This window comes from Topomyia yanbarensis, chromosome 1 (assembly GCF_030247195.1).
Source record: "Topomyia yanbarensis strain Yona2022 chromosome 1, ASM3024719v1, whole genome shotgun sequence".
Lineage (NCBI taxonomy): Eukaryota > Metazoa > Arthropoda > Insecta > Diptera > Culicidae > Topomyia > Topomyia yanbarensis.
Genome location: NC_080670.1, coordinates 185,372,830 through 185,400,747, shown reverse-complemented (window position 1 = coordinate 185,400,747; position 27,918 = coordinate 185,372,830). Strand labels below are relative to the sequence as shown.

Sequence of the window (27,918 nt, the reverse complement as noted above, 5' to 3'; positions counted from 1 at the left end):
TCTGATGAGCAAATGAGTGGAGCCATCATCACGAGATCACGCAAGCTTCTAGGTCTCGCGGACGGCATCGACATCATTGTCAGTGATCGCAGAGCAATGGAACTGCTATTTTTGCCTTTTTAAAGCAAGGTTGCAAAAATCGGACTGACTATGGTGGACAACGAGGCATTCCGAACAATTTCAGGTGGGAATCGATGGGTTACGGTACGAGGTTGCTTATGAATTCATAGGTATTGGAGCACTAGACGTGTTGTGCCTGCGAATAGGACTTTCTATGGTTTATGTAATCAATTAATGTCCTTTGAGCAAGCTTTGTGTCCACACAAAACTTGCTCAAAGCTTATATTTTTATGGATGTTGGTAAGAGAAGAGGAGACAATCTCGAGCTTATTTATTCCAATTCTAACCTCAATTTTGAGTCAACTCCTGATTGGTTATCAATCGAGTACATTCATAGTGTTTATAAAGGGGTCGCGGGCACACTAAATAATAGTGCCGCTTGATCTTTTCTAGATAATTTTCATGAACATCGAAAACTCTTGCAAGTTGAATAGAAGTCGTAAATGACGATATAGATATGTTTATTTTTAGAATATACATCAATAAAAAATAATAAATAGTAAACTTTTAAATGCAGCTTTGTAAATTCTTGGTTTGGTTGCGATATTTAAGGTGCAAATATTTTCAGTAACTATGGATAACATACAAAAAGATTTATTTATGAGATATTAAATATTTTCATTCGTCGCGTGCAAAAGGAATATGGCAACAATGATTGGCATGGTAAATTAAGAAGCATAAGACAGGACACACGCCCCAAACATATTCACTGTGGATTTCATGAGCTTCGCTTTAACTGCTGTTGAAAAAAACGACTAGAGGATCCCTAGTTTCTCACCGGTGTGCTAAAATCCAGTATAAATACTGTTTTAAGATTTCGTCTGGAGGCATCATCGAATGGACGAAAATAAAACATCTCAACCGAACCGAGAGTCCCATTTGTCGGTCATCATGCCCTACAACACCCGACACAGAAAAAGCCCGCAAAATGTTCAGTAAAGGTACTAAATAACAAGTTTTTATTGACGATATATGTACAGTACTTCTACAACACTTAGGGCAACCATAAGGAAACCGCGAGTGGCGTCGCTGTTCAGTTTTGTTCTTTTTCAAGGATGAATCCCTCTGATCTGCGGACAGCAGTCGGATCCGAGTTGCAGCTCTGATGTTTGTAGATGAAAGTGAAAGGAATGGTTTTATTGTGGTGACCGGCAGGCGTTGTTTATTTTATTTTGTTTGCACCATGCTCGGTTCAATCACCTTTTACAGACAGTTTAGACTGCCTTTTGGTAAGAATATGGTTGAAACTTAAAATCTAGTAAGAATGTAGATGGTAATTTTGTCACAGCTCACAATCTTCGACTGACTTTGATTTTCAGTCCGTCGCGGGGCCTCAGAACTAAATCACCCAATAATTTGACATCTTCCCTCCGTTCAACAGCTTCGATGCGAAACTTTCTCAGAACGGTGGATATAACGGTTTTCTCTTCGAGAATCGCGAACTTTTGTCCGATGCAGTTACGCGGTCCAGCGCTGAATGGGATGTATGCGTACGGATGCCGCCCGTTGCAGTTCTCTGGCAGAAAGTTGTCCGGATTAAATTTATCCGGATTGGGAAAAACCGTTGGATCTCGATGTAACTGATAGACCACTATCATAGCGTTTGTACCGGCAGGAATGGTGTAGTCTTGAACTCGTACGTCTTCCGTCAAACGACGAGCGATGAGCGGTATGCTTGGATATAGCCGAAGAGTTTCCTTGATGCAACATTCGAGGAACTTCATCTCGCTGAGCTCTTGCATCGTCGGTATCCGGTCCCGATCTCCACCCATAATTTGATCGATCTCTTCGAAAACACGATCCTGAACCGTCTGATCCGAACCCAAAAGCAAAAGAATCCACGATATAGCGGCTGCCGTGGTATCGTGTCCACCTATCACGAACGTGTCGACTTCCTCTCGGATAGCTACGTCACACAATCCGTTCCCATCGAGCGAACCCTCGATCAGTAGATCTAGAAAGGCTAGCTGCTTTTTACGTGATCCATGGTCGTCTTCTTCTGCAGGGGAGTTGTTGTTAAGATCGACGGCCGTTTCCGAGTTCTGGCGACGTTTTATCAGTTCGGCCTTACGTTCCCGTACAACACGGTCGGAGAATTCGTGCAGCACGGCGAGACACTCCTGGTGTTTTCGGTATTCGTCGGTTAGCTTGAAGATGAAGTCTGGTTGCATCCAGACTTTCTGCAAGCGGTTGCGGATGATTTTTCCGATTCTGAAATGAAGGTATGTTAGTGAACTGTTTTTTCGAAATAATTTGTATAATAATAATAAGCCACATACTGTTTGTGTGCTCGAACGTATTCGGAATCGGAATTGTTTTGTGCGTGTACCGAGCAACCCATGGCCGTTTCTGCAAAAAGTGGACAAGTTGTGTTAGATTATAGTGAAAAATAATTCAGGGAGACAAACTGACCAAGTAAGGTTTGCAATGCGATTTCTTAACCCGCGTTCAATTTTTAAACCAGGTTTAACGCACCAATCAGGTTTGAAAGTTAAGCGTGAATAAAGAAATTGGCTCCAAGAAATGTAAAATATCAATTGCAAATGGTATCAGCATGTAGTAACAGGTAGCTATCCGACACTGCGATCGGTTAGAAGACTTAAAGCAATCGTTAGGCAGGCCTTGAGTGCAAACTTGAATACAATGATGATTCATTCGTACGAACTTGACTGCAATTCTATTCTTCCGTAATCAACATTTCGCTAGGCTTGCAGCCTGGGGCCCCGTGGAGGTGGAGGAACGCTATGTGGGAAGCTGATCTGCAAGCAACCGGGCGGGTCATAGGTGGTGGATAATGCTTAGTCGCGATAACAACTAGTTGTGATTCACGACCCGAACCCGTAGCGGGGGCTGACTGCGGGTGTGGTGGGACGAGGTACACGTTCTAAGCCTAAATACCACATGCCCTAAAGCAGCCCTGACAAGGCGAGCCAGCGCCGCCTTTAAATAAGCGCTTAGCCCAAATCTCTCTCCTCCCGTGATCCTTCAGCGTTACTGCAAGGTTGGTGCAGGCCTAGCTAGCCGCCCATAAAAATAGCATGCACAGGAAGTTCAACAAGAAATTTCCGATGGACAAAATTGGCACAGACGTACACAACGGAAACGGACAAGAGACTGGCAACTTGGGACATGGAACTGCAGGTCGCTTAACTTTATCGGGAGCACTCGCATACTTGCCGATATAGTGAAAGACCGCAAGTTCGACATTGTGGCGCTGCAGGAGGTGTGTTGGAAGGGGTCTACGTTGCGGGTCTTTCGCGGGACCACACCATCTACCAGAGCTGCGGCAATACACACGAGCTGGGAACAACTTTTATGGTGGTGGGGGAGATGCAAAAGCGTATGATCGGGTGGTGGCCGGTCAGCGACAGAATGTGCAGGTTGAGGATCAAGGGCCGGTTCTTCAACATCAGCATAATTAACGTGCATAGTCCCCACCTCGGAAGTAGCGATGACGACAAGGACGAATTCTACGCGCAGCTGGAGCGTGAATACGATCGCTGCCCAAGACATGATGTCCAGATCGTCATCGGCGACCTTAATGCTCAGCCCACCAGCAGACGAACGAGAACGGTCTAAGACTAATCGATTTCGCCACCTCCAAGAGCGTAGCCATAAGGAGTACCTTGTTCCAGCACCGATACACCTGGAGATCACTGCAACAAACAGAGACGCAAATTGATCATGTTCTGATTGATGGATGGCACTTCTCGGACATTATCGACGTAAGAACCTATCGGGGCGCCAACATCGACTCGGACTACTATCTGGTGATGGTTAAACTGCGTCCAAAACTATCCGTAGTGAACAGTGTAAGCTACCGGAGCCCGCCGCGGTACAATCTGGACCGACTGAGGGAAACCAACGTCGCGACAACGTACGCGCAGCATCTTGAAGCAGCGCTGCCATCGGAGGAGGAGCTCATCGATGCTCCCCTTGAGGACTGCTGAACCAGGACTAAAGCAGCCATAAGCAGCACTGCTGAGAGCGTCCTGGGATACGTACAGAGGAGTCGACGGAACGATTGGTTCGATTGCGAGTGCCAAGAGATACTTGACGAGAAGAATGCAGCACGCGCAGCGATGTTGCTTCAAGCCACTCATCAGAACGTGGAGTCATATCGACGGAAGCGAAAACAGCAGACTCGTCATTTTCAGGACAAAAAGCGCCGCCTGGAAGAGTCTGAGAGAGAGATGGAGCTGCTGTATCGCTCCCAAGAAACGCGCGCCTTCTTCAAGAAGCTGAATGACTGTCGCAACGGTTTTGTGCCGCGGGCCGAAATGTGTAGAGACAAGGAAGGTGGCATCTTGACGGACAAATGGTGAAGGCAGTACTACAATGAACATCTGAATGGTGCGCAGGCGGACAATCGGGCCTTTGAGGAGGACGATTATGTCAGTGTCGTAGCCGACGGGTATGTACCGGCGCCCACTATGAATGAGGTTAACGAGGCTATTCAACAGCTCAAGAACAACAAGGCAGCTGGTAAGGATGGTCTAGGAGCGAAACTCTTCAAGGCGGGTCCGGAGAAACTGACGGAAAGCATGCATCTAATAATCGAAAGAATCTGGGACAGAGAACAGCTACCGGAGGAGGAAGGAAGGAAGGGGTCATCACCCCGATATACAAGAAAGGCGACAAATTGGACTGTGAAAACTACAGAGCGATTACAGTGACAAATGCCGCTTACAAAGTGCTATCCCAGATTCTGTTCCGGCGCCTATCACCGCTTGTAAATGGATTTGTTGGGAGTTACCAGGCCGATTTCATCAACAGCAGATCAATAAACGACCAAATTTTTACTATACGGCAAATCCTCCAAAAATGCCGTGAATACCAGGTCCCGACACATCACCTGTTCATCGACTTTAAAACCGCACATGACACGGTGGACCGTGATGAGCTATGGAAAATTATGGACGAGAACGGCTTCCCTGGGAAGCTGACAAGACTGATTAAGGCTACGATGGATGGTGTAAGGTGTTGTGTCAAAATTTCGGGCGGCCTCTCGGGTCCGTTTGAAACACACAGGGGACTAAGACAAGGCGATGGGTTGTCCTGCCTGCTGTTCAATATAGCGCTGGAAGGTGTAATGCGAAGAGTGGGGTTCAACATGCGGGGCACGATATTCACGAGGTCCGGACAGTTCGTGTGCTTCCCGGACGACGTGGACATAATCGGTAGAAACAAGGAGACGGTAGCAGATCTGTATACCCGACTGAAGCGCGAAGCAGCACGGGTAGGACTGAAGATAAATGTTTCTAAGACGAAGTACATGCTGGCTGGCGGAACCGATCGCGATATGGAACGCTTGGGCAGCAGTATTACGGTCGACGGCGACGAGTTCGAGGTGGTTGACGAGTTCATCTATCTAGGCTCATTGGTGATTGCGGACAATAACACCAGCCGGGAAATCACTGATTAGATCGGTGGTTCTCAACGGTCACGAAACGTGGACAATGCTCGAAGAGGATCTGCAAGCACTCGAAGTCTGCGAAAGAAGGGTGCTGAGAACGATCTTCGGTGGTGTGCAGGAGGATGGCGTGTGGAGGAGAAGCACGAACTTGCGCGACTCTATCGTGAGCCAAGTATCTGGAAGGTAGCTCAAGCTGGAAAGGTACGGTCGGCGGGGCATATTGTGAGGATGCCGGACAACAACCCCACCAAGTTGGTTTTCACCTCCAACCCGGCAGGTACAAAACGGAGAGGAGCGCAGCGTTCCCGGTGGCTGGACCAGGTGGAGCAGAACTTGGCGAGTATCGGGAACCTGAGAGGTTGGAGACAAACAGCAACTGACCGAGTGACGTGGCGGAATATTGTGGAACAGATTAAATCATGATAATATGATGTACAATCAGGAAATATAATATCATAGGCTTGCAGCCATCCAAGTAGTCTACGAAAATTTTCGAAGTTCATGTTGACAGTACCGGAGAAATGTCAACAAATTGTATGTTGACTGTGTCGGTAAAGCATTTATGGCGGCGATTTATGACAGATTTTAATCGAAAAGTTTACACAGTTTTTTCGGAAAATCTGGCTCAAGCTTGCATGCCTGTTTTGAGTAACTAAATTGAAAAGAAATTTGGAAATTTGTTGTAGGTCTGAAAACATGTTTCATCACACGAATATCAATATTATTAATTATTCCTTGGAAAGAAACGACAATTTTATAACAGATGTACCTGTGCTGTTTTTCCGTCCTTCCACACAAAGTTTACCTTACCACAGAAAATGTCCAACGCACATAGTGTCGCCATTGGGACAATATTGAAGCCGTCGGTGTTGTCAAGCTGTTCGCCTAGTTTTTCCAGAAAAATAAGGCTCTGCCTGTGGAAAATGTGTACGAAATCCGAAAGAATTTTAAAGTGGAATGCAGGTGTTAGTGCTTTCCTCCGCGGGTGCCACACACTGGCGGGAGATGTCAGCAAGCCGTTGCCTAGCCACGGTTTCAGAAATTCGTAATCGGCACTCTTTTCCACTAGCTTCGGGTTGCTTAGGATGGGCTGAAAAAAAATATTATTAATTTGTTATTCATTAATAATACGACATTTAAGTTCCTAGTTTGTTGATTAGGTTCTTTACTGACACAGTTAACCTCACTTTTCTTGACAGTTCACTAGTGTGTGGACGACTAGATTCGCTCATAGCAAATCGCAAAGAATTTTTCTAAGTCCATATAAACAGTACAAGCGAGCTGTCAAAAATGAACACTCAAGTTCATTTGTGACATCAGCGTAAAGTATTCAATTCAATAATGGGGATAATGTTTATATGTTGAATCGAATACTTTACGCTGACGTCACAAATGAACTCGAGTGTTCATTTTTGACAGTTAGCTTGTATTGTTTACATGGACTTCGAAAAATTCTTTGCGAATTGTTTCGAGCGAATCCAGTCCCACAATTTTTTTCTAATCCATGCAAACAGTACTTGTGAACTATCAAGAAAAATGAGGTTAACTGTATCAATAAAGAACCTAGTATGCTGTGGACAAAGTAAGCCAAAATACTCGACAAACTTGTGAGGAGGACGTATAAGCCTACCATCTCAATTCAGTTTGAAGGAAAATTCCGGGCAAATTGTTATCGGCAGCACTCACTTCACAGTAGTCAACGAAAGGGAAATTTTTCTCTTTTGCTTACTATCAACAGCTGTGATTGGCGAATACTGGTTTGTCGGGAATTCCTTTTCAAATTGATTTTTTTCAGTTTGGCGCCTTAATCATAAGTGTCGAGTATTATTCTAAACAATGAATGACGTATATAGTGCAGCGTCAGCATGACATGCAGTTTCAAAGGCTTATCGAATTTAAATAAACAGCTTTGGCAATTAACGATCAAATGCTTTAATCGGTGGGATGAAACAATAATGATGTAAGAAGTCAATGGAATCCGGCGACTGGTTCAGTAACAAGTTAGACCGACATCCGACATCAGTGCCTAACCTAACGTAAATAATTAAAAACCACAAAACCGTAAAGTGGCGCGCAGCGGTGACTAACTGTTGCTTTTATCTTTTCATTTTACCTCAACGGCACTCGCCTTGGAGATCATCACATAGGGAATGGGCCCGTTCCAAACGCGGCTCAGACCGATTCGGCGGCCGTACAGCTTCTGTGCGCCAACCACGCGGTCGAGGAACTCTGCGAATGATTCGAAACAAAAAAAAACATCTTATCTTTTGTGAATTAATGTGAGGCCACTGTTGAGACATTCAAGGTGGGGGGAAGTATCGATTTTAATGGGAACATCTCTCTGACCCCTAAACGATAGATGAGATGTAAATAATGAATCAGGTTTGTCCACCGGTGTTGACAGGTGTGTAAGGCTTGCTGCTGTTTGTTTTGTTATAATCGTTAACTCCATTTATTTTTGTTCAATTAAAACATTATTAATCAAGTATTTATTATGATCAACAAAATTCTTGAGATTTTTAAAACTGTAAGGGCCGATTTCTTCATCCTCACTTAACGCTTAAGCCTGCTTTAAATGTTCTGGTGAACCTAGTTTAAAAGTTAAGCGAGCGTGAAGAAATTGGCCCTTTTTTAAAATATCGGGTAAAACGAGAAAATAAACTTTTGACCATGTTTACTTTTACCAATCAGTTCACCAGTTTAGTGTCAAAATTTGAAGTATGTATGACTTATATAAATAACGCCTAATCAGAAAATCTTTCGAGAACGCAGCAGGCGGTGCGTGAAAGCGGACTTTTTTTCGCTTGATATATCCAATCGCTTTTTCCAAAAAAAAAAACGTTGTAGATTTGTATAGTGGTGACAAAACGAAGAGTGGCACAATTCTGGAATTCGGTGGACAACCCAAGGCCACTCATAAATCTAGTGCGACAGTGATGCGAAACATCCTCTCACAATCCCCGCCACAACAACAGGAACAACAGTGATGAATGCGTCAAATTCAATAACACCTTCCGTTCAGCTCCAGTAGGTCTGCCGGCTGTGGTGTTTTATCTCCGGAAGTGACTCCGACCGAAGCATCTTAGTTTAACTCCCTAGCCCAACCGGGGTGCCAACCGGTACATCATGATCGACACCAGTAACATCCTGTATATGGTGTACTAGCCATGGCGAACGTCAACGGACAGGACAGGCGTGCTGTTTTACTCCCTGAGTAAGGAAGGATGACACCGACTTGAAATGGCGGGTTGGCTAACAGCACGGCTGCCTTTGTCCCGACAAAACACTGGCAGGTCTCCAAGTACGTTCAAATTTCGTACTAGGTTAAGATGGACCATTCTCGATTTTACGCCGATCCGGCTCTGAACACTACTTCCCATGAAGGTTAGTGTCAACCCTGGCATGATATCCCTGCTGCATAATCATGGGACTACGTACAACGAGTGGAGATAGTGGCCCGGAGTTTAAAGCCAATGAAATGGAGAAAATCAAGAAACTCACACATAAGGAGCAGGCACGACGAATTCGTTCGCCAGAGCTAGTTTGGTGAGGTCACCACCACCATCACCAGCAGCTGAAATCATGCAGTAGGCAGCAGGAGGAGGCTAAGCAGCAGCAACAACAGCCAGAGCAGAGCGGGTTTGAGTTACACCCTACAGAAGCCAAAAGTAGTGGCGGTGAAATTCTTGGTGGAGGAATTCCACAAATTTGTAGACGCGAGAAAAAATGTCCATAAGGATATTAAGGAGATGGTTCTCAGAATCCAAAAAACGCTAGTGTCTGCCGTAAGGAAGTATGTGTCAGCAACATGGAGGGCTGATGTAGCTAAGGATAAGGCTACTATCTTCCTAGTCCCTCCGAAGCAGGGGAAAGAGAAGCAGATTGGAGTGAAGAACACGTCAGTTTATGTGACTCCAAGAAGGACAAGAACCTCGCCAGGAGACGGAAGACCAGGCAGGCCCAAGATACGCTTGAGAGCGCTTTTGTCGTTGATGGAAAAGACGTCACCCAAGAGGGAGAAAGCTGGAGTACCGTTGTAGATCGGAAGGAGAAACACGGGAAACAGCAGAATCAGAAGGAAAAGCAAAAAGTGGAGCGGAAGAGAAAAGGAAAACCAAAGGGAAAAGGAGGTGAAAAGGGAGATCAAAAAGAACCCGGAGCTGAGGGATTTGGGGGAGAACGTGGTAAGAAAAACGGTGAGATGCTCTTCGAGTTGAAGAAGAATCTCACGACCTTGCAGGAGACCATTACCAAATCAAAGAGTGAGAAGGCAAAAGTTAAAGTCTTAAACCCGAAGAAGATGATTGTGTGAAAGGACCTTTATGAAATCACAACGAAAGACGACCTGAGAGTTTTGCACTGAAGCAGCAGTATAATCGGTTAAAGGAGGAATACAGAAGAACTCAGAAGGCGATGATTCATTTACCGGTAGCCGCTCTCAATAAGACGCTGGAGATACTTACCTTACCGTTCAGGCTAGAGCCTTGTTGTCTCTTGCTGTATGCAGAAGCCGTCGCCACTCCCCTCGGACACTGGAGATAGGCAATGTTACGGTTGGATGATCGAGATGGCCATTGAGAACAGCCCTACGAGTGAATAAACAAGCGGAGAAATGCTTCAAGTGTTTCGGCTTAGAAACAGTTCATCAAGTGAGAGACTGCACGCAGAGGCCAAAGTACGTGCTTTGCACTCCAACGGATGGCTTCAAATGCCCTGCCTATAAGGGGGCTGCGTGATCGTCAGAATCAACGGCGTCTTCGTGCGCAGCTACTCCAAGGTGGACAGTGGAGCAGTTCAGCCTAATGCTGGAGCAGTTAACCGAGCAATTGATCGGTCAGAAGCCGATAGTCATTGGTGGTGGTGGGCTGTGGAGTGGGGCAGTAACGTAACCAACACAAGAGGGTGTATCCTGCAGGAAGCTCTAGCATAGTTACGACGCACGATTGTGCAATAAAGATTCTGTTAGCACATTTCGGAGAGACGGGAGGGAGTCAATCATCGACGTCACATATTGTAGTCCTTCGTTGACGGTGAAGATGGATTTGAGAGTATGTGAAACGTCTACGCATAGCGACAACAAGGCGATTCGCTACCGTATCAGTCAACGTAACCCTGCTGCAAACGATCGACAACGACTAACCTGCTCTCGTTCACAACATATGCAATGGATGGATTCGCTGACGGATTGCAAACCGATGCTATTTACATGGATCTATCTGCGGCCTTCGACAAAACCAATCATGATATCGCAATTGCGAAGCTGGACAAACTCGGTATTCATGGACAACTTCTGCGCTGGTTTCGTTCCTACCTCGATGGAAGGCAACTCCAAATCAGCATTAAGGACTGTCTATCTACACTATTCTTCGCTACATCCGGCATCCCACAAGGAAGCCATCTCGGTCCAGTGATATTCCTCCTCTACTTTAATGACGTCAACATCAAATTACAAGGACCCCGCCTTTCTTTTGCCGACGACATGAAATTTTTTCAACAAATACGGGATAAAACCGATGCCGAGCTTCTTCAGAGGGAACTGGACAGCTTTAGTACGTGGTGTGATCTAAACAGAATGGTTTTAAACCCGAGCAAATGCTCAATCGTTACGTTCACGCGGAAACGACATCCAATTCAGTTTAACTACCATCTCTTCGACTCGAGTATTCCAAGACACTCTAACGTCAAGGATCTCGGAGTCATCATGGATTCGGCACTAACGTTCAAACCACATACATCATCCATTGTGGATAAGGCTTCAAGACAGCTTGGGTTCATCTTCCGAATAGCGAAAAACTTTAAGGACGTATACAGTTTAAAATCTCTCTATTGTGCGCTGGTTCGCTCAACACTGGAATATTGTTCTGCTGTTTGGAACCCTTACTACCAGAACGGTGTCGACAGAATCGAGGCCGTCCAACGCCGGTTCATACGCTTTGCACTCCGACAGCTTCCTTGGCAGAACAAATTTCAGCTGCCGAGCTACGAAAACCGTTGTCAGTTAATACAGCTCGATACTCTAAGCATCCGGAGGGACTGCTCTCGAGCCCTGTTCGTCTCGGACTTACTGTCTGCCAGGGTGGATTGCCCTACAATCCTCGGACGCCTCGATCTTCAAGCTCGCGTTCGAGCTCTGCGCAATAACTCTCTTCTGCGAGTCCCATTCAGGAGAACTAACTATGGGCGCCAGAGCGCTGTTACCGGACTCCAGCGTGTGTTTAATAGTGTGGCGACGGCGTTTGACTTCAACCTTACAAGGAATTCGATAAAAACTAAAATAATTCGTATTCTGAAATGTAATTAGTTTAAGTAACCACCATTGGGGCCAAGGGGTCTGTTGGTGACGGTACAACAAATAAACAAATAAACACGGAGAAGGCTGACCGTCGAGCGAAAGTGGAAGACGAAAGCCTTCAACAAAGATCTCTTCGATGAGGCACCTCGGTCGAACGGCGGGACCTAGAAAGTTGATCCGGTTGATCTAACAAGAAGAATGGTGACGTTTTATGACGCCACAATGCCGCGAAAACTGGAGCCATGCTATAGACTCCCAGCTTACTGCTGGAACGAGTCGCTTAGTACACTACACTTGTCTCGGAGCTTTCAGAGAGAAGGATCGAAGCCAAATAGAGAGTAGCGCAAGAAAGCGTTTTGGGGAGCTAGGGGCGCTTTTGAACGGGAGATCAAGCCTAGCAGGTCAGATTGCCACAAGGAGTTGAGCCTAGAAGTAGACGCCAATCTCTGGGGCGACGCGTACCGAGTCGTGGTGGTGAAAATGAAGGGCCTGTCGACGCCAGCCGAAATATGCCCGGGTAAGTTGAAGATAATTGTTGAAGGTCTCTTCCTGAAGCACGATCAAACTACTTGGCCACTGATACCGTACGGTGAAGAAGAAGGAGCAAATACGGACGATCGGCAAGTGACAAATGACGAACTCGGAGAAGTCTCGATGCGACTAAAATCAAAGAACACCCCCGGTTCGGATGGAATACCAAAAGAGGTGCTGAAAGCTGGCGATCCTGGCATATCCGAACAAGTTCAGGATAATGCTGCAGAAGTGTTTAGTTGATGAAAACTTCATCGAACTGTGAGAAGTACATAAACTGGTGTTGCTGCCAATGCCAGGGAAGTCACCGGGAGATCCTACCTCGTATAAACTTATGTGTCTGCTGGATATACTCGGAAAATGGATTGGAATTGGGAAGAATCATCCTCAACAGGCTAACGAAATGCACGGAGAGTTAGCGCGGACTCTCCAAGATGTAGTTCGGATTCCGCAAATAAGCGTCGGCAGTGGATGCAATTCGGACTGTGCTTGAGAGTGCGGAGAAGGCATCTGAATGGTGGCGAAGAGGAGATCGATACTGCGCTGTGGTCACGATAGAGGTGAAGAATGCATTTAACAGCGCCAGCTGGGGAGCCATCGCCGCAGCCCTGCACAGAATGAGGGTCAACTATTATTTATGCCGGATCCTGAAGAACTGCTTCCAGAGCAGGGTGCTGCTGAACGAGATGAACAAAGGGCGGTAGTCAATGCGAGTGACAGTGGGTGTTCCTCAGAGCTCCATTCTCGGTCCAACTCTTTGGAACGTGATGTAAGATGGGATCATGACACTGCGGCTGACCAGGAAAGTGAAAATCGTGGGTTTCGCAGACGTGTCAGATGCGATCGAGGACTGGATGAACGGTGTCAAGCTGCAGATAGTTCACCAGAAAATGGAGGTGTTGTTGGTCAGCAACTGCAAAGCGGTTCAGCGGATGCAGATCGATCTTGGAGGGTACATGATTGCATCGAAGTGTGTACGTAGCGATTGGGAGTGACTATCGACGACCGGTTTAACTCCAACAACCACGTCGACTACGCCTGCGAAAAGTCGGCGAAGTCAACGAACGAAATAGCGATGATCATGCCAAACATCGGCGATCCGAGATGCAGAATGAAACGTCTGCTAGCTAGTGTTTCGTCATCGCTACTGCTTTATAGGTTTCCTGTCTATGGTGCGGTGCTGAAAACCAAGCGGAACCGCGTATAGCTAAACAGGACGTTCCAGCTGATGGCCGTACGAGTCGCGAGCGCGCACAGAACTATATCTCAGGAGGCAGTATGCGTTATCGCAGGGATGATCCCTATCTGCATCACCCTGGCGGAGGGCATCGAGTGCTACAATCGGAGAAACACCAAAAACGCGAGCCGCAGGCAGCAACAGGAATGAAACAACAGAGAAAGGAAAGTGTACCTAGTGGCTCATCCCAAACCCGTCGACGTGGGTCAATAGAAAGAACGGAGAGATGAACTTCCATCTGACAGCTCCTGTCGGGCTACGGCTGCTTCAAAAAGTATCTTCATCGCTTCGGGCACGTAACGTGCCCGGAGTGTGAGATCGTCCAGCTAACACCGGAGCACGTGGTCTTCGAATGTCTTAGGTTCGAACTGACACGCAGAGAGATGCTTGAAGCATCAACCCAGGTAATGTCGCTTATAGAATAACAAGCGAGGTAAAGACGTGGAACGCGGTCTCTGGGAACTAGACTGAGAACATCGCGACGAGACTCCAGCAGTCGCGGGTCTTTGGGGCACCAGCGAACCGGAATCGCCGGACCGACATCGTCGCCTGGCTGGTTGGTTCTGTTTCTAGAGAACTCTAGAATTTTCCGTCGCAGTGGGCTAGGGCTGGTAGCCCCGGGATTTTACGGGTCCATCGAAGAGGATAGGCACAGCAAATCATAGTAGCTTCCTGCACTGCTGGCACCTTGACAACTTCAAATGAAAAGAGTGGCCGAATCTTTACTTGTTCGGAAAAATAACATCTTGATGAGTATTCTTGGTTTAATACACCGGTTCCAAGCAGAACATTCATAAACTCCTAATTTCAGTTTTGGTTAAAACGGATCAATGTTCAACGCAAACATAAATTATTAATCACGGAGGTAGACACTCGACCAATTGAAAAATTATTATTCCTTATCCTGAGTAAGAAAAGCTAGGCTCAAAAATAAATTCTCCTGATTCTAAATCATCTGGAGGGGATTCGCTAACACAATATTGATTGATTGCACGGCTTTCTGCTAACGCAGTGGAATGTTTATTGGAAAGCAAAATGTGGTTTTTCCGAAGCCACATTGTGTCCAATTTCATCACATTAGGAATGTAGTACTGCTCTCGTTCAATGTGTTAAGAATATATTTTTTTGTAAGCTGCATAGTTTAACAATAAAGATATATTTTGACGTAGGACTACGTCTTTGTTTTCGATATAGGGGTGCAAATTCAACAAAAATGGTATGTAACGAAAAGTGGTCCAATTTTAAACGCATATGATTCAGCCATCTCACGATAAATTTTCAAATTTTTTGCGCATATCGCCCCGAAATACTTCTAAAAATAGATTCCAATAGATAAACCCGAAGATTTTTTATATCATGGCATTAAAAATTTAAATAATGAACAACCTAGTCAAAATATGGCGCATTTACACACAGAAGATAGCGCTTCCCTAGTCCAGCACGACAGATTTGTGTACCTAGCGCGCTACGCTTCTATGAATGACGTCATCATCGACTATTTAAACGGACGGATTTCGCCGAACACGCTCAGTTGCTTGTTGAGCGGCAGGCGAAGCAGATCACTGCGCTGTGTGTTTTCACAGCCAGTGTAGCTGAGTTAGAAGTCCGTTACACTGCCTGTGGAGGTACGCTACCCAGTGAATGCGACTGAGCTTGTCCGTTCAAACACTATGCTATCTTTTGTGTTGTGCTCGTTTCCAGCACACTTTTATGTATTATTCGTACACAAAATAGTTTGTACATGCGAGCTCCATTTGCAAACACGGTTAACATAGTGTCATGGTATTAGTTGTCTGTATCGCTCTAGCCATCATCATCAGCGTTCATTCATTTTGCTTTGTGCGCTTGGGTTTAATGTTTGAGGCGAACGTGTAGGTAGATAGATCTAATTTGTTACTAAATTGCACAACGTTTATTATTTACGTTCGATCAATTCATTGATTCATTTCCCCATCACGTGATTCATTTCTACTCAGCCTATAGTATTTTGATTCTACTAATAGGTACATACTACAAAGTCTATTTATGAATGAATACACTGCCACTTGAAAAACCGTTGCAAAAACGCATCTTGTCCATATATAAATTGTTTTCGTTTCTTGTATATTTATAGTTTCGATAAATTATTAAGACCACTGCATTCGCTATATTTGTATGCGTACTTTAGGAAAGTTACAATAATGGCAAAATATAACTAGAATGCTTGGTCTATACATGAAATGTGATTTATTGTCTAAAATTTGATTTTTCTTCACTGGTCCGGATTTTTTACCACACACAATCGAAAAGTTTTTACAAGCTAATCTTATGCTATAAAGATTTAGCTCCAGATATTAGTTCGGTCACAGTTTTCTGTCTTCTTTCTACAGATCTTTTTAAATAAGTTTAATCGGATTCGATCACCTACTACAAATAAAATGACCTGATAACCAAGAAGGTTTGGTTCATTATGTAACATTCGATGTTGATTGACCATACGTAAGAAATATGTTTTATTTATTATTACTATAAATGTACTAAGAAAATAAATATTTTACATTAAGTAGTATAGTCCTACGTCTACAGCTCGTGCAACCCCATAGGGCTGCCCCTTGTAGTTTTTTGTTAAATACATTCGTTTAAAGAAATCTTCGTGTTGAAATTGTAACCCAGATATGTTTCTGAAAGTTGAATTTTATTGACAAAATGTTACTTGGTTTTCATAGGTTGTCATAGTGTTATGTCAGCCCTATTATAATGCATGGTCGAATAGGGAAAGACAAACGCACCCTCGGCACACACACTTTTGATTTCAATTAGCTTAGTCCAAAGTTTAAACGCTATAGACTGAGCGGGATTGATTTACTTTATATCATGTCTACTTCTAGCATATTTGATATTTTTTAGCTTGTGAATTAAAGGTTGTCCACGAAATTATTGCACTACGTAGAAACAGTGGCCAAAAGGTTGCAACATTTTTGGAAACACTCTTTGTAGTAATTTGCCTATCCTGATTCATAATCGCGGTTGTGACATAATCCTGACATGGTGTACCGCAACTGCAGATTACTTGCCAAACCAAAAAAAAATCCTGGTCAATTTCGAATTATTGTTTGTGTTTTTCGGCGATTTTAAATTCATCTGTGGTGGTAGTATCGGGGAGGAATCAGGTTCTTGGTGGGTCGGGCAGGCTACTTATCCCCGTTCTCTAACGGAGTTTTTGAACATTTTTTTGGGCTATAAAAAGACCATTTTCCGAAAGGCCCGCGGGAATTCGTAAAAGTATAGTACGAATAAAACCCTGGCAACATGGGTGTAAATTATCTTCGATCGTAAATCATTGGTTGAGTAGCAAATGCATGGTTGAGTTCATAATAATCCCTTTTAGCAGATTTGGGATTCTCGGAAATTTAGGAAAATGTTCAAATACATTATTGTATGTTAATTAACTGAATAGACTAACACTCCCTGTACTGCAAAAACTCTAAAAATCGGATTTGCAACCGAGGCCCGGAAGGCCGAGTCTCTTATACCATTCGACTCAGTTCGTCGAGTTCGGCTCATGTCCGTGTGTGTGTGTGCGCGTATGTGTGTATGTATGTGAACAACAATTGCACATCAGTTACTCGGAGATGGCCGAACCAATATTATCAAATTTAGTTCTAAATGAAAGGTGCAATGTTCCCATAGGGGCTGCTATTGAATTTCATTTAATTCTGACTTTCGGTTCCAGAGTTACGGGTTGAAGAGTGTGGTCACGCATGCATTCCCATATAAATTGCTAGCAGCATGTTATCTATAAGTTGCAAAACTTCATAAAATGTGTTCTAAATTGCTTTGATATATAGTTTCAGCTCACTGATGCCCAATCAAACCTACATTGACCACTTTGGACATCTTCGGTGGGACTGGCAGCTTCGAGACAGTGGCTAAGTTCCTGAACTAAAGTGACATCTGCTTGTTAGAAGCTACAGCATCCGTATTACCTGCTATTAATTTCCATTCGAATCGGAGTTTTGGGGGGTAGAAGGGTTGAAGTATGCGGTCACATGCGAAATTCCCATATAAACCGGTATAATCATTATATCTAAATGATGATAAACTAAAATGAGTTCTAAATTGCTTGAAATTGTTGGTCCAGATCACTAATTGCAAATCGAAGCCTCTTCGACCGCATTGAAAATTGTTTCTCGTATATTGCCGAGTCGACTCTCACAATCTTAGTCTTAAGTTAACGGTATAGTATTCACATAGATTGCTGCCGAATTTCATTTGAACGAAGTATTGGTTCCGGAGTTATGAGTAAAAGAATCCAATCGCACGTGAATTCCCCATATAAAACCTTTTGCGTTTCTCCTATAGAAAGGTTATGCAATCACTCTGAAAAAACTATTGCTTAACAGAGACCATTCGACTCATATCGTCGAGTTCGGCAAAAGTGTGTGAGTGCGTTTATGTGTGTATGTATGTATGTGACCAACACATCGTTTATTCGGAGGTGACCGAACCGATTTTCTCAGTTAGTCTCAAATAAAAGGCACAGGTTGCTATCAAATTTAATTCTGATTCGACATCCGGTTCCTGAGTTACTGGTTGAGAAGTGCGGTCATACTAATAGTTTATCCCCAAATAAACTGGTATCACCATGATAACTAGATGATGCAAAACTTATTAAAGTGGCTGTTAAATTACTTAGATTTACAGCCACGTAGTCGCTTGGATTATATTGGCCATCTGGGACGGTCTTGATGTCCCAGAGAACTTGCTGAATGAGCTAATTAGGTATGATATTTTTTTTTGTTTCAAGTGTTTCGGCGTCGACACGTAGCTCATCAAGTTCGTGAATGGCATTTCCACAATTATATTGAACTTAACCAGCCAAGAGTCATAGTTTAGAGAAATTAGAAAGGCACAATTGCACCACGAGGTGGATTAAAACTGTTTTTTTTTTCCTTTTACTAACACAGACTAACGGACATAACACTCGAAAGCAATTCTTCACCAGCGTTAACAGCTAATTTAAATAGATTTTAGTTGATACTATGGTCATATATACGATGATGAAGCTACTGACATATGTCCAAGTATTCGGGGGATAAACCGAACCTGAAGGATAACCTACTTGTAAATTACTGTTTGGGGCTGTCTAAAATAGGTGGAGCTGGTGTGCTGGCAAAATTGGCTGATCTATATATTTTGGAGGAATTACCTCCTGTTTGTCTGTGTTATAGTTGTGAATTCCCTATCACACACGCTTTTCTCAATTTGGTCGCCTTGATCTTGCATGTTTATCTCTGTCTGGAAAAACAACTGGCGATCCACAATAATTCATCACGGTAAGAAATTTTGAAGTCAAATGCAAAAATCTTCCGTAACAGTTCTGCAATAGGAATTGAAAACTTCCGCTGGCAGAATTAGCAGCCGATATCCAATTATCGTGGAGGACACTCGGCGACAAGTCGTGGTCAATGTCATTTCGTGCTAATATACAGAGCGGCCACATTTTCACACCTCCTTGTGGACAAAATCACCATAACAACAATTACCGATTCTACCTATCTTCCTACCAGAAGAGCCCAGCTCACATTCGTGATGAGAAATTTGTTTCCATTACCACCACAGAGGTGGTTCATCCTAACAACAACAACAAAAAACTACGCAAGCATACCGGTGATCGAAGCGTGAAATGGTTTCACAGATTGTTATTAGCACATTGTGCTGGCACAGCGACTAAACTGACCAAACTGGGTTATATTTCGTTTAGCGATTGGTTCTGAGACGAGTCAATAAATAGGTATTACTAACTTTGTCGGTCATTGAGCTCAAAACGTTAGAAAATTGATGTTGTAATATGTTTTGATTGGATTTGCTTACATTAGTGAGATATGAGCTTTCTGGTTGGTGGAAAATGAACAAATCTGTGTGGCGTTTTGCGTCAGACAAAAAAAATAAAAATATATTTTGTGCTCTCTGAAACTAATGGTCGATTTTTTCAATGTAGTTTTGATAAACAACACAGTAGTATTTATTAATCGAAAATAATGTGGTCTTTTTTGGATGAATAGCACAAACAGGTGTTATTGTTGCTTAATTGTCTTCAGATAATTGGATTAGGACAATATTTATTGAAGAAATTCACGAAAAATAGTCAGAGTAACGTAGTAAAGTAGTAAGATGGGTTTTAGTAAAATTTTCAAACTTTGACGTTGTCTGTTTAAGGGTTATATCAATTAGCAGTAGATCACTAATCAGCATAATTAACAAAATACAACGGAAACGACGATCGGATGCTACAGACCTTTGAAAATCATCACAAACTTGAAGCTTGCGGCTTCTTACCATAATAAACACTCTTTTACTCCGAGTCATTTAACTGCGACAAGATAAATGGAGACGCTACCAGCGAACAGTCTGACCCCCAGCCACCAATAAACGGAGCGGAAAATCTCTATTCCTTCCGTATGTCCGCAGGTTTCTCGAGTACTAGTCGAGTGCCTTATTTGTAAGTAAAATTTCAGCCCTGCTCAGTGAATTTCGTACCTTAATGGGGCGAACATCAAATTGGTACAATATCAAAGAAACTATTAATTTATGTTGCCTTCAGTATCCAAAATATCATAGCGACCTACAAAAAATAATTTAAGAGGGTTTTTCAACAATTATTATATATTTTCGCATAAAAACCCAACGTAGTTGCCGTGCGGAACGTAAACATAAGAAACGATATATTAAGATATCAGACATGGAAAACGTTTCATCTCACGTCACGCGTATCTTCGCATGGTTGACCGACTTTCTCACTGGCCTCGGCCGTGGTGGAGGAGCATTTTTTTTTCGACAACAAAAGGGTAGCAGCTATACCTAGCTAGTTATGCTACTCATGTTTATTTCAGCGAGAACGACCTTCACGCAGAAGATGTGATTACGTGCTGAAAATAAGCACAAGGCGGTGTTTTTTTCTGAATTACGGATGTCCCATGTACATATATTAAAAAAATCAAAACAACCCGTAGCATAATACTCTTTCGCTTTGGCAGGAAGATGATTTTAGAGTTTGCTTTGTCCTTTTATTTGTTTGTGTCGCGTTGGCAGTGCATAGTGATTCAGTTTTTTAACGGTGAAGTTGTTTGCTCGAAATGAGTAATTAGTGGATGGTTTTGGGTAAAACTACGCAGTACTATTTTCAAAAAAAAAAACGCGTGTCCGCTTTATGTGTATGTGCATGGTAATTTGCATTGAGGCCACCTTGGAAATAATAATAAAATGAAAAAAAAAAGTAAAAACAAGTATAAAGAAGAGCTAAAAGGCATGAGCACCAGAGCTATATTTCAATTTGAAACGAGAGTATTTAGGGTTGCCACCTCTGGAGAGGCTTTGACCCGGAGATTTTCACAGACCGGTGAAGGGGGGGGGGGGGAGGGTGGATTTTGGACTAGACAGAAATTTGGATCAAAGCGATTGTTCGGCATTTTAGAACAGTTTAATTGCTTTTTTATTACTACGTTAGAGTAAAGCTGTAAATTGTTCACGTTTGAGAACGATTTTTTCGGCTTAATCAGGTGTAGTATTTCACTTCCCTGACTAAGTGTACAGAATATAAAAGCTACTCTCGCTGTGGAGAATAAGTGAAACGAGAAATTGCTCTCCTCCACAACTAACAGGAAGAGGCGAGAAAAGGAGGCAGGCAGCGGTATCGCATGGGAAGCACTTTGTGGTGTCGGTTATTCATCACCAGAGGTCGCAACAAAGGGGTATAACTCACCTTTCAAGCCAACAGTTAAGGGTCGCTGCAGGAGTAGCAACAACACCGGAAGAACTCGATGTTGCTCTAGCCAGTTGGATTGGAACAAATCTGCCATACCTTGGTGCAGCACCACTAACGGTGAAGTGATTTGGTAAAATTGCAGCAAAATAACTTTTTTACACCATTTTGAGCGACTTAGTGGGATGCAACATTTCAATTGTAGCGAAATAATACTTTACTTAATTTGGAGTAAATTTGATTTATTTTTCATTTTCATTGTTTTGTGAAAGAAATCAGCAATATTTGGTGAACTCATCCTCGCCACCTTAAAACGAAAAGTTAGTTGGACAAAATAAATCTAATCCAGAGTAATAGTTAACTTAAACTTTTTAAATATTTTGTAAAGAATAAAATAATTCCACAAAAATTGAAATTGCGCTTCTTCCCACCAAACCCGGAGAAATTGATGTAAAACCCGGAGGCCCGGAGATCGCTTCCGAAAACCGGAGTCTCCGGGTCAAACCCGGAGGGGTGGCAACCCTAAGAGTATTGAAACCATTCTCAGTAACCACAAGCATTAAATCATTGCACAATATTGCATAAAGATTCTATTTGAGCATTTACAGTGCGGTCAAGCTTTATATTAGCTTCCTAAATGCACAAAGTCGCAGCCGAAATGTACCATTATCGCTAGCTCCATATACGTACAAGTTTACCCATTTTATGAACACAAATCACCCATTTTCAGAAGTGAAAAGTAGCAGCACTGGTGAATCGCCCGGACGTGTTGTCTTTAGCGTCCAATATTTTTCAAAGTTTTTTAGTGATACATAGTATATTCAACAGCAAAATGAAGTCAATCGTTTAGTAGGTATTATGCTATATTTCACCCTAAGGAGGAAAATTTGGCAAAAATCAAAATTTCTCACTAGGGTGAAAATTTGTTGGTAAAAACCAGTCTTTGTACAGGAGGGCACAAATCCTTATTTCATACTATGTTGCATTTGGCTTCGCCTCATCAGAAACCGACACTAACTTATTGTCGGAATAGATTAGCGCCGGCTTGACGCAAATTCCTTAAAACTAAAACACACTATATGTTTCAATCGAACGACTGATGGGTTTAGTAGGTAGTTTTTCTTGTTGAGTTACGTGTTAGTAGGTTGAAATATCGCGAGAAAAGTGTGATTTTGTATAGAAATTTGTCGTCACAACTTTGCAATTGATGTATGTGAAGCAAGCCGCGAAAAAATACGCCCGTTCGTTCCGCTTAGCGCCTACCGCGCCGCCTGGACCTGAGTAGCCGATGCAACAATTTGACGGAGGAGAATTCTGCACAGAAATCTCATGAATTTATTTATTCAGAGCTGGTGGGATCGTTTCATACCATTTTCAATTCTAGTCTACCTTCATAAATATTTACTCTTTTGTAAATACGTGCCAGAATCAAAAATATTTTTCATTCTGGAAGTGCGAATATATTGGAAACATACAATTGATACGTGGATGTATTCGCGCGGGGCTTATTGTATATGAAGGCGACCTCAGATTGTACGTGTAGGAACAGGCATTCTTGAAATGGGTCGTTGGATGTACAGTAGAGCTATCACCTTTCATTTCCAGGGCTGAACATGTGTACATCTATTGATGAAAACATATATGATTGATTGTCATATTTGGAGAAAAAAATCGTTTTGCAGATACCATCAAATCTCAACCGTTTCTAAGTTATTGAACTTTTTGTGTTAAAAACTTACTTGTCTTAAAATAACTCTAGCTCAGAAAGTATACTTTGAATTTGAAATCTTCTAGATCCTTTAGATTGGTGAGAAAATTTCCTATTGAATGATGTCCTCACATGTTTCAGCTAATGAGGTTAAGTAACCTTTTAACAGTAATTTATTTAAAATTTATCAAGTTTGATCGATTTTTCGTTCATTTCGCGAAAATTTTAATAGTTAACATCACCATTTTAATAATTCAGATTGTTAGGATTGAAGAGCTGCATAGTTTATTCTTTGTTTTTATGTGTTTGGGCTATTAAACTTGGATCTTTTTATCTCATTTTCACTAATACTAGGTCATATTGAAAAAGTAAGGCACTTATTGCACCTTTTTTATTTTTATTCGAAAGCTATGATAATTTTGCAGAGAAAAAATGTATTAATACATTTCAGTTAAGTGAATTTAGTATTCTTTAAGAAGATAATTAGTTTAAAATTAATGTTATTATTAGCATTTTCGTTATTTTCTTAAAACAGTAAATAACATCTCCATTACTATCATGGAATAAATGCATCTCAGTAAGTTCTACAACTTTTTCTTTGGCGCCATTCAATTATCTCTTTTGGTTTCAAAGCAAAATCATTTTTATCACCTCGTTTTATATGCAAAAACAATGATTTCGAACCCACTAAATTTGTGGTGAGGTCATGTTGTGTTAACTATTAAATTGTAGCGAAATGAAAAGCGATAGGGATAAAGTGTCAAATAACAATTTGTAGAGAATGTTAAGGGGCACCAAATAAACAATAGTAACGACAAATTTATTTGATAATTAGAATAATTACAACTCTCAAAACACACTAATTTTGAGTTATTTTACTAGTAAAAAGTCAATTAGTGCACTTAACTAAAAAAAATTTGTACATACATCCAAAAGAAATTTTCTCAGCTTTCCAATGAAACTTTGGAAATAACGATTTAAAGCATATTTTTGAGATTAGCACTTTAAGCACTCGCAAGTCGATTACAGGAAAAGTTTAGTAATGAAATTACAAAGAAATGAGAAGAGATAGGACTATGATGTTGAAGAACAAATTGTGAATCGTTTTAAGATTCAACTTTTGGAGAAAAGATATTGCTATAACCATAATTCATTATTTTGAGAAAATTATCAAAAACCTCATCAAAATCACCAACTGTTATCTACTTTACTGTTAAAAGGTAGTTAAAACTAATTAACTGAAAGATATGAGAATACTATTCAATAGTAAATTTTCTCACCTTTCCAATGGCCCTAAAAGATTTAAAATACAAAGTACATTTTTTGAGATAGAGGTATTTTAAGATAAATAAGTTTTTTTTCACAAAAAGTTCAATAACTCTGTAACGGTTGAGATTTGATGGTATATGTAGAACGATTTTTTCTCCAAATATGACAGTCAATCACTCTTCGAGAGGTTCTTAATCATGAACCAAACACCCTATATATATATATATATATATATATATATATATATATATATATATATATATATATATATATATATATATATATATATATATATATATATATATATATATATATATATATATATATATATATATATATATATATATATATATATATATATATATATATATATATATATATATATATATATATATATATATATATATATATATATATATATATATATATATATATATATATATATATATATATATATATATATATATATATATATATATATATATATATATATATATATATATATATATATATATATATATATATATATATATATATATATATACGGATAGGATGTAGGATCCACCTCACACAACATATTGATTGGAAGACCTACACGTTCACAATATTCGGAAAAATGGAGTGCACATAAGGGCTTCCGGAGGAAAAGTACAGGTTCCTGGCTGGCTTGATTCTCGACACCGCGATTCAAGATCAGACCAAACGCGTACCAGACGAAAACCCTCGCGGATGGCCTCCCAACCAATGGTGGGACAAAGAGTGCTCAGACGTGTACGCGTAGAAGGCCGCCGCGTATAAGACCTTCCGGGACGACCCGCTAGTTATCGAAAGAACGCGACGTTAGACTCTCAAACGAAAAGTTTGATGAAAGCTAAGAATCGAAGTTATTGGCACCGGTGGTTCGTTGACGGACCAATGGGAGAAATATCGAAGAGCACTCTTTGGGAGACGGCCCGGCGTATGCGAAACCGAAACAGTACTAACAAGAGCGAGGAATATTCAATCCGTTGGATATTCGATTCCACCAAGGTTAGTCTGGATTCCGCACCGAAACAGAAGATAGAACGCACCGCGCCCCTCACGATAACGCGAACGAAACGCCTTTTTCGATAGTGGAGCTCTCACTTGCTCTCTTGACATGTAACAATAAAGCCCCAGGATCAAACGGAATCAAATTCAATTTGTTGAATAATCTGCCAGACTCTGCCAAGAGACGTTTGCTGTGTCATCGCCGCCCAAAAACAAGGAAAACCAGCCTCCGACCACAAGTCGGATCGACCGATCGCAATGCTGTCATGCATCCGGAAGTTGTTCGAGAAAATCGTCAGTCACACAATTTGGCTTCCGCAAAGGTAAGAAGACGAACGATTGTCTTGTGTTGCTCTCAACAGACATGCTTATGGCCTGTGCTAACAAAGAGCAGATGGCATCAGGTTTCTTGTATATTAAGTGGGCTTTTGATTCAGTTTTTGGCAATATTCTTTCTGAGAAGCTGCACCAGCATGGTCTTTTGCCGATTTTAAACAACCTTTTCCTAAGCTTGTAGTGCATTTTTCGCATGGTGATTTGCCGACACCACGAATTAGCTACATGGGTCTTCCCCCGGGGCTCATGTCAAAGCCCCCTTCTCTATAACTTTTACGTGAATGATATTGACGTATGTCTGACAGATGACGATGTGGTCTCTATTACATATTTCAAAGTTGTCGATTTGCAAGGACCATGGCAAGATATCTTGAACAATTTGTCACCATGGGTCCTCCAACTGGGTATTGAATTCTCCATGGAGAAAATGGAGCTAGTCGTATTTTCATGGGAGCGTGAACCAGCGCAACTACAACTTCAAATAATCGGACAAACTAAGGTTTGTCCTTAACATTCAAATATCTCGGGGTCTGGGTCGACTTTAAAGGTACCTGTAGATGTATATGAAACAGAAGTGTCAACAAAGGATCATCTTTCTCCGTTATATCCTCAAACCAAATTTGTTACAGTACCATCATGTTTAGAAACGCTAAAGAGAAAATGGCATGGTTGGATGGGAGGACGAAATTCAGCATGAGGGTAACGAAAACCAAATTATGCAAACATTTAAAATGAAAGTCGTTCCGTTATGAGTCTGATTGAGCCAAACAAACAAACACAGCTCTTTCGTTTTCAGCAAACTGACAAGACAGGAACATATGTGCAAGACTTCAACCACGCCTCTTTTTGTTGTGGGTCCGTTTGCAATCGATTAAATTGCAATGGCCTAATGTGGTCTTGCTGCTGCAAAATGCTATTCCTGCGGTTATAACTATGTTTCAGCTGGTCGAGAAACTCAGCATACCAGAAGTTGCAGTAGATTTTTATTTTGGATACAAGAAACAAACGGAATAACAACACACAAGTTTTGTGAGGCTTGCAGATTTGCAGTGTTGCTTGTGATCCATAGCTTGGTTGCTAGTTGAATTGTTTTCACTGAATTAAGATGGAATCTGTTTGTTATTCTAGTCTCTTTAGGCCATCCTCAGCGGTTTCTGGGCAGCATTGTCCGTAATGTGGCGTTCGTTCATAGAACTGACATGCATTAGTTTGACCTTGATATGTACCAAGAGTTCGCTGTGTAATGGTATCACCTACTACGATTTTTTACTACCAGGGTTCGGTAGGTCTACCAGGAATCGATTGGTCCGCCCGCATTCTCACCACAAAAGCACCATTTGAAATACCTGGAAAGTAGTTTCTCTGTGTGTCCACCGTAATAGATTCCACTTTTTCGAAATGCGACATAAATCTTTTAATTGCCACTTTGTAAGCAAGTGATGCAAGATCATGTAATTTGACTTCAATATTTTCATTATCCATATATCCCTAATAGGGATTCCCTATACATTGATCTTGATTGTAGCGCTGTCACAAACAAGCACGCAGTTTAAGTTGTTCTGCGAAATGAATCTTTTCGCCTTGACGATTTGTTGAAGGTTTTCAGCTCCGCATGCCTGACATGCTCAAGCTGGATGGAGGTGGCGAAAACTGAGACTACATTTTCACCTTCAGCAGATGTTTCACATCACGAATACTCGGTCTTATGCGAAAAGACCTGAAGTCAATAGTCACCGTGTTAGGTCAAATAATCACGTTTTATTGATGACACTCATTCATCTTGATAGATCACCACCCAAGAATAGATGTAACGGTATCCTTTGTTTTTCGTACGATACACACCAGTAACTGTTTTTTTTTTCGTTTCCTTTGCACTCGCTCGGACAAAAGCAGAAGCACACTGAGTATCGTGACCTGTGTCTTTGATGGTTTGAAATAGATTGTGATTAGGAATCACTTCATCAACTTTATTGCTGGAAAACCACCAACGCAATACCCTAATGAACTAAATGAGCAAGAAGCTCATCAACCTAAAATCTGCGATAACAACTTTATGCTGCTCAATGTCATAATTAATTTCGAGAAACAACTGGCCTAGCAATGCTTTTTGAGTTTTTAATTGCTAAAGTTTTTACTCAAATTAAATAGTAAAAAGAATCTGGTAATACAACTTTTTGAAACTATTTTCTGTACTTTCAAAAAACTATAGTTTTGATGTAATAAAATCATTGCTGCAAAC

At 41.8% G+C, this 27,918-nt stretch overlaps 1 protein-coding gene across 5 annotated transcripts in view; it reads right to left on the bottom strand.

Annotated features, from left to right (window-relative positions):
• Window positions 1–1,108: 1,108 nt before the first annotated feature.
• The window catches only part of LOC131684148 (cytochrome P450 4c3-like), a 147,200-nt gene continuing 120,390 nt past the window's right edge, over window positions 1,109–27,918 (bottom strand). For all 5 annotated transcript variants that reach the window (XM_058966777.1, XM_058966736.1, XM_058966767.1 and 2 more), the window contains 4 exons: window positions 7,650–7,765; window positions 6,347–6,626; window positions 2,400–2,469; window positions 1,109–2,331 (listed from right to left, as the gene is read on the bottom strand). In XM_058966777.1, the coding sequence (XP_058822760.1) occupies window positions 1,410–2,331; window positions 2,400–2,469; window positions 6,347–6,626; window positions 7,650–7,676 (1,299 nt within the window). In that variant the 5' untranslated portion in view covers window positions 7,677–7,765 and the 3' untranslated portion in view covers window positions 1,109–1,409. The remainder of the gene's footprint in view (window positions 2,332–2,399; window positions 2,470–6,346; window positions 6,627–7,649; window positions 7,766–27,918) is intronic.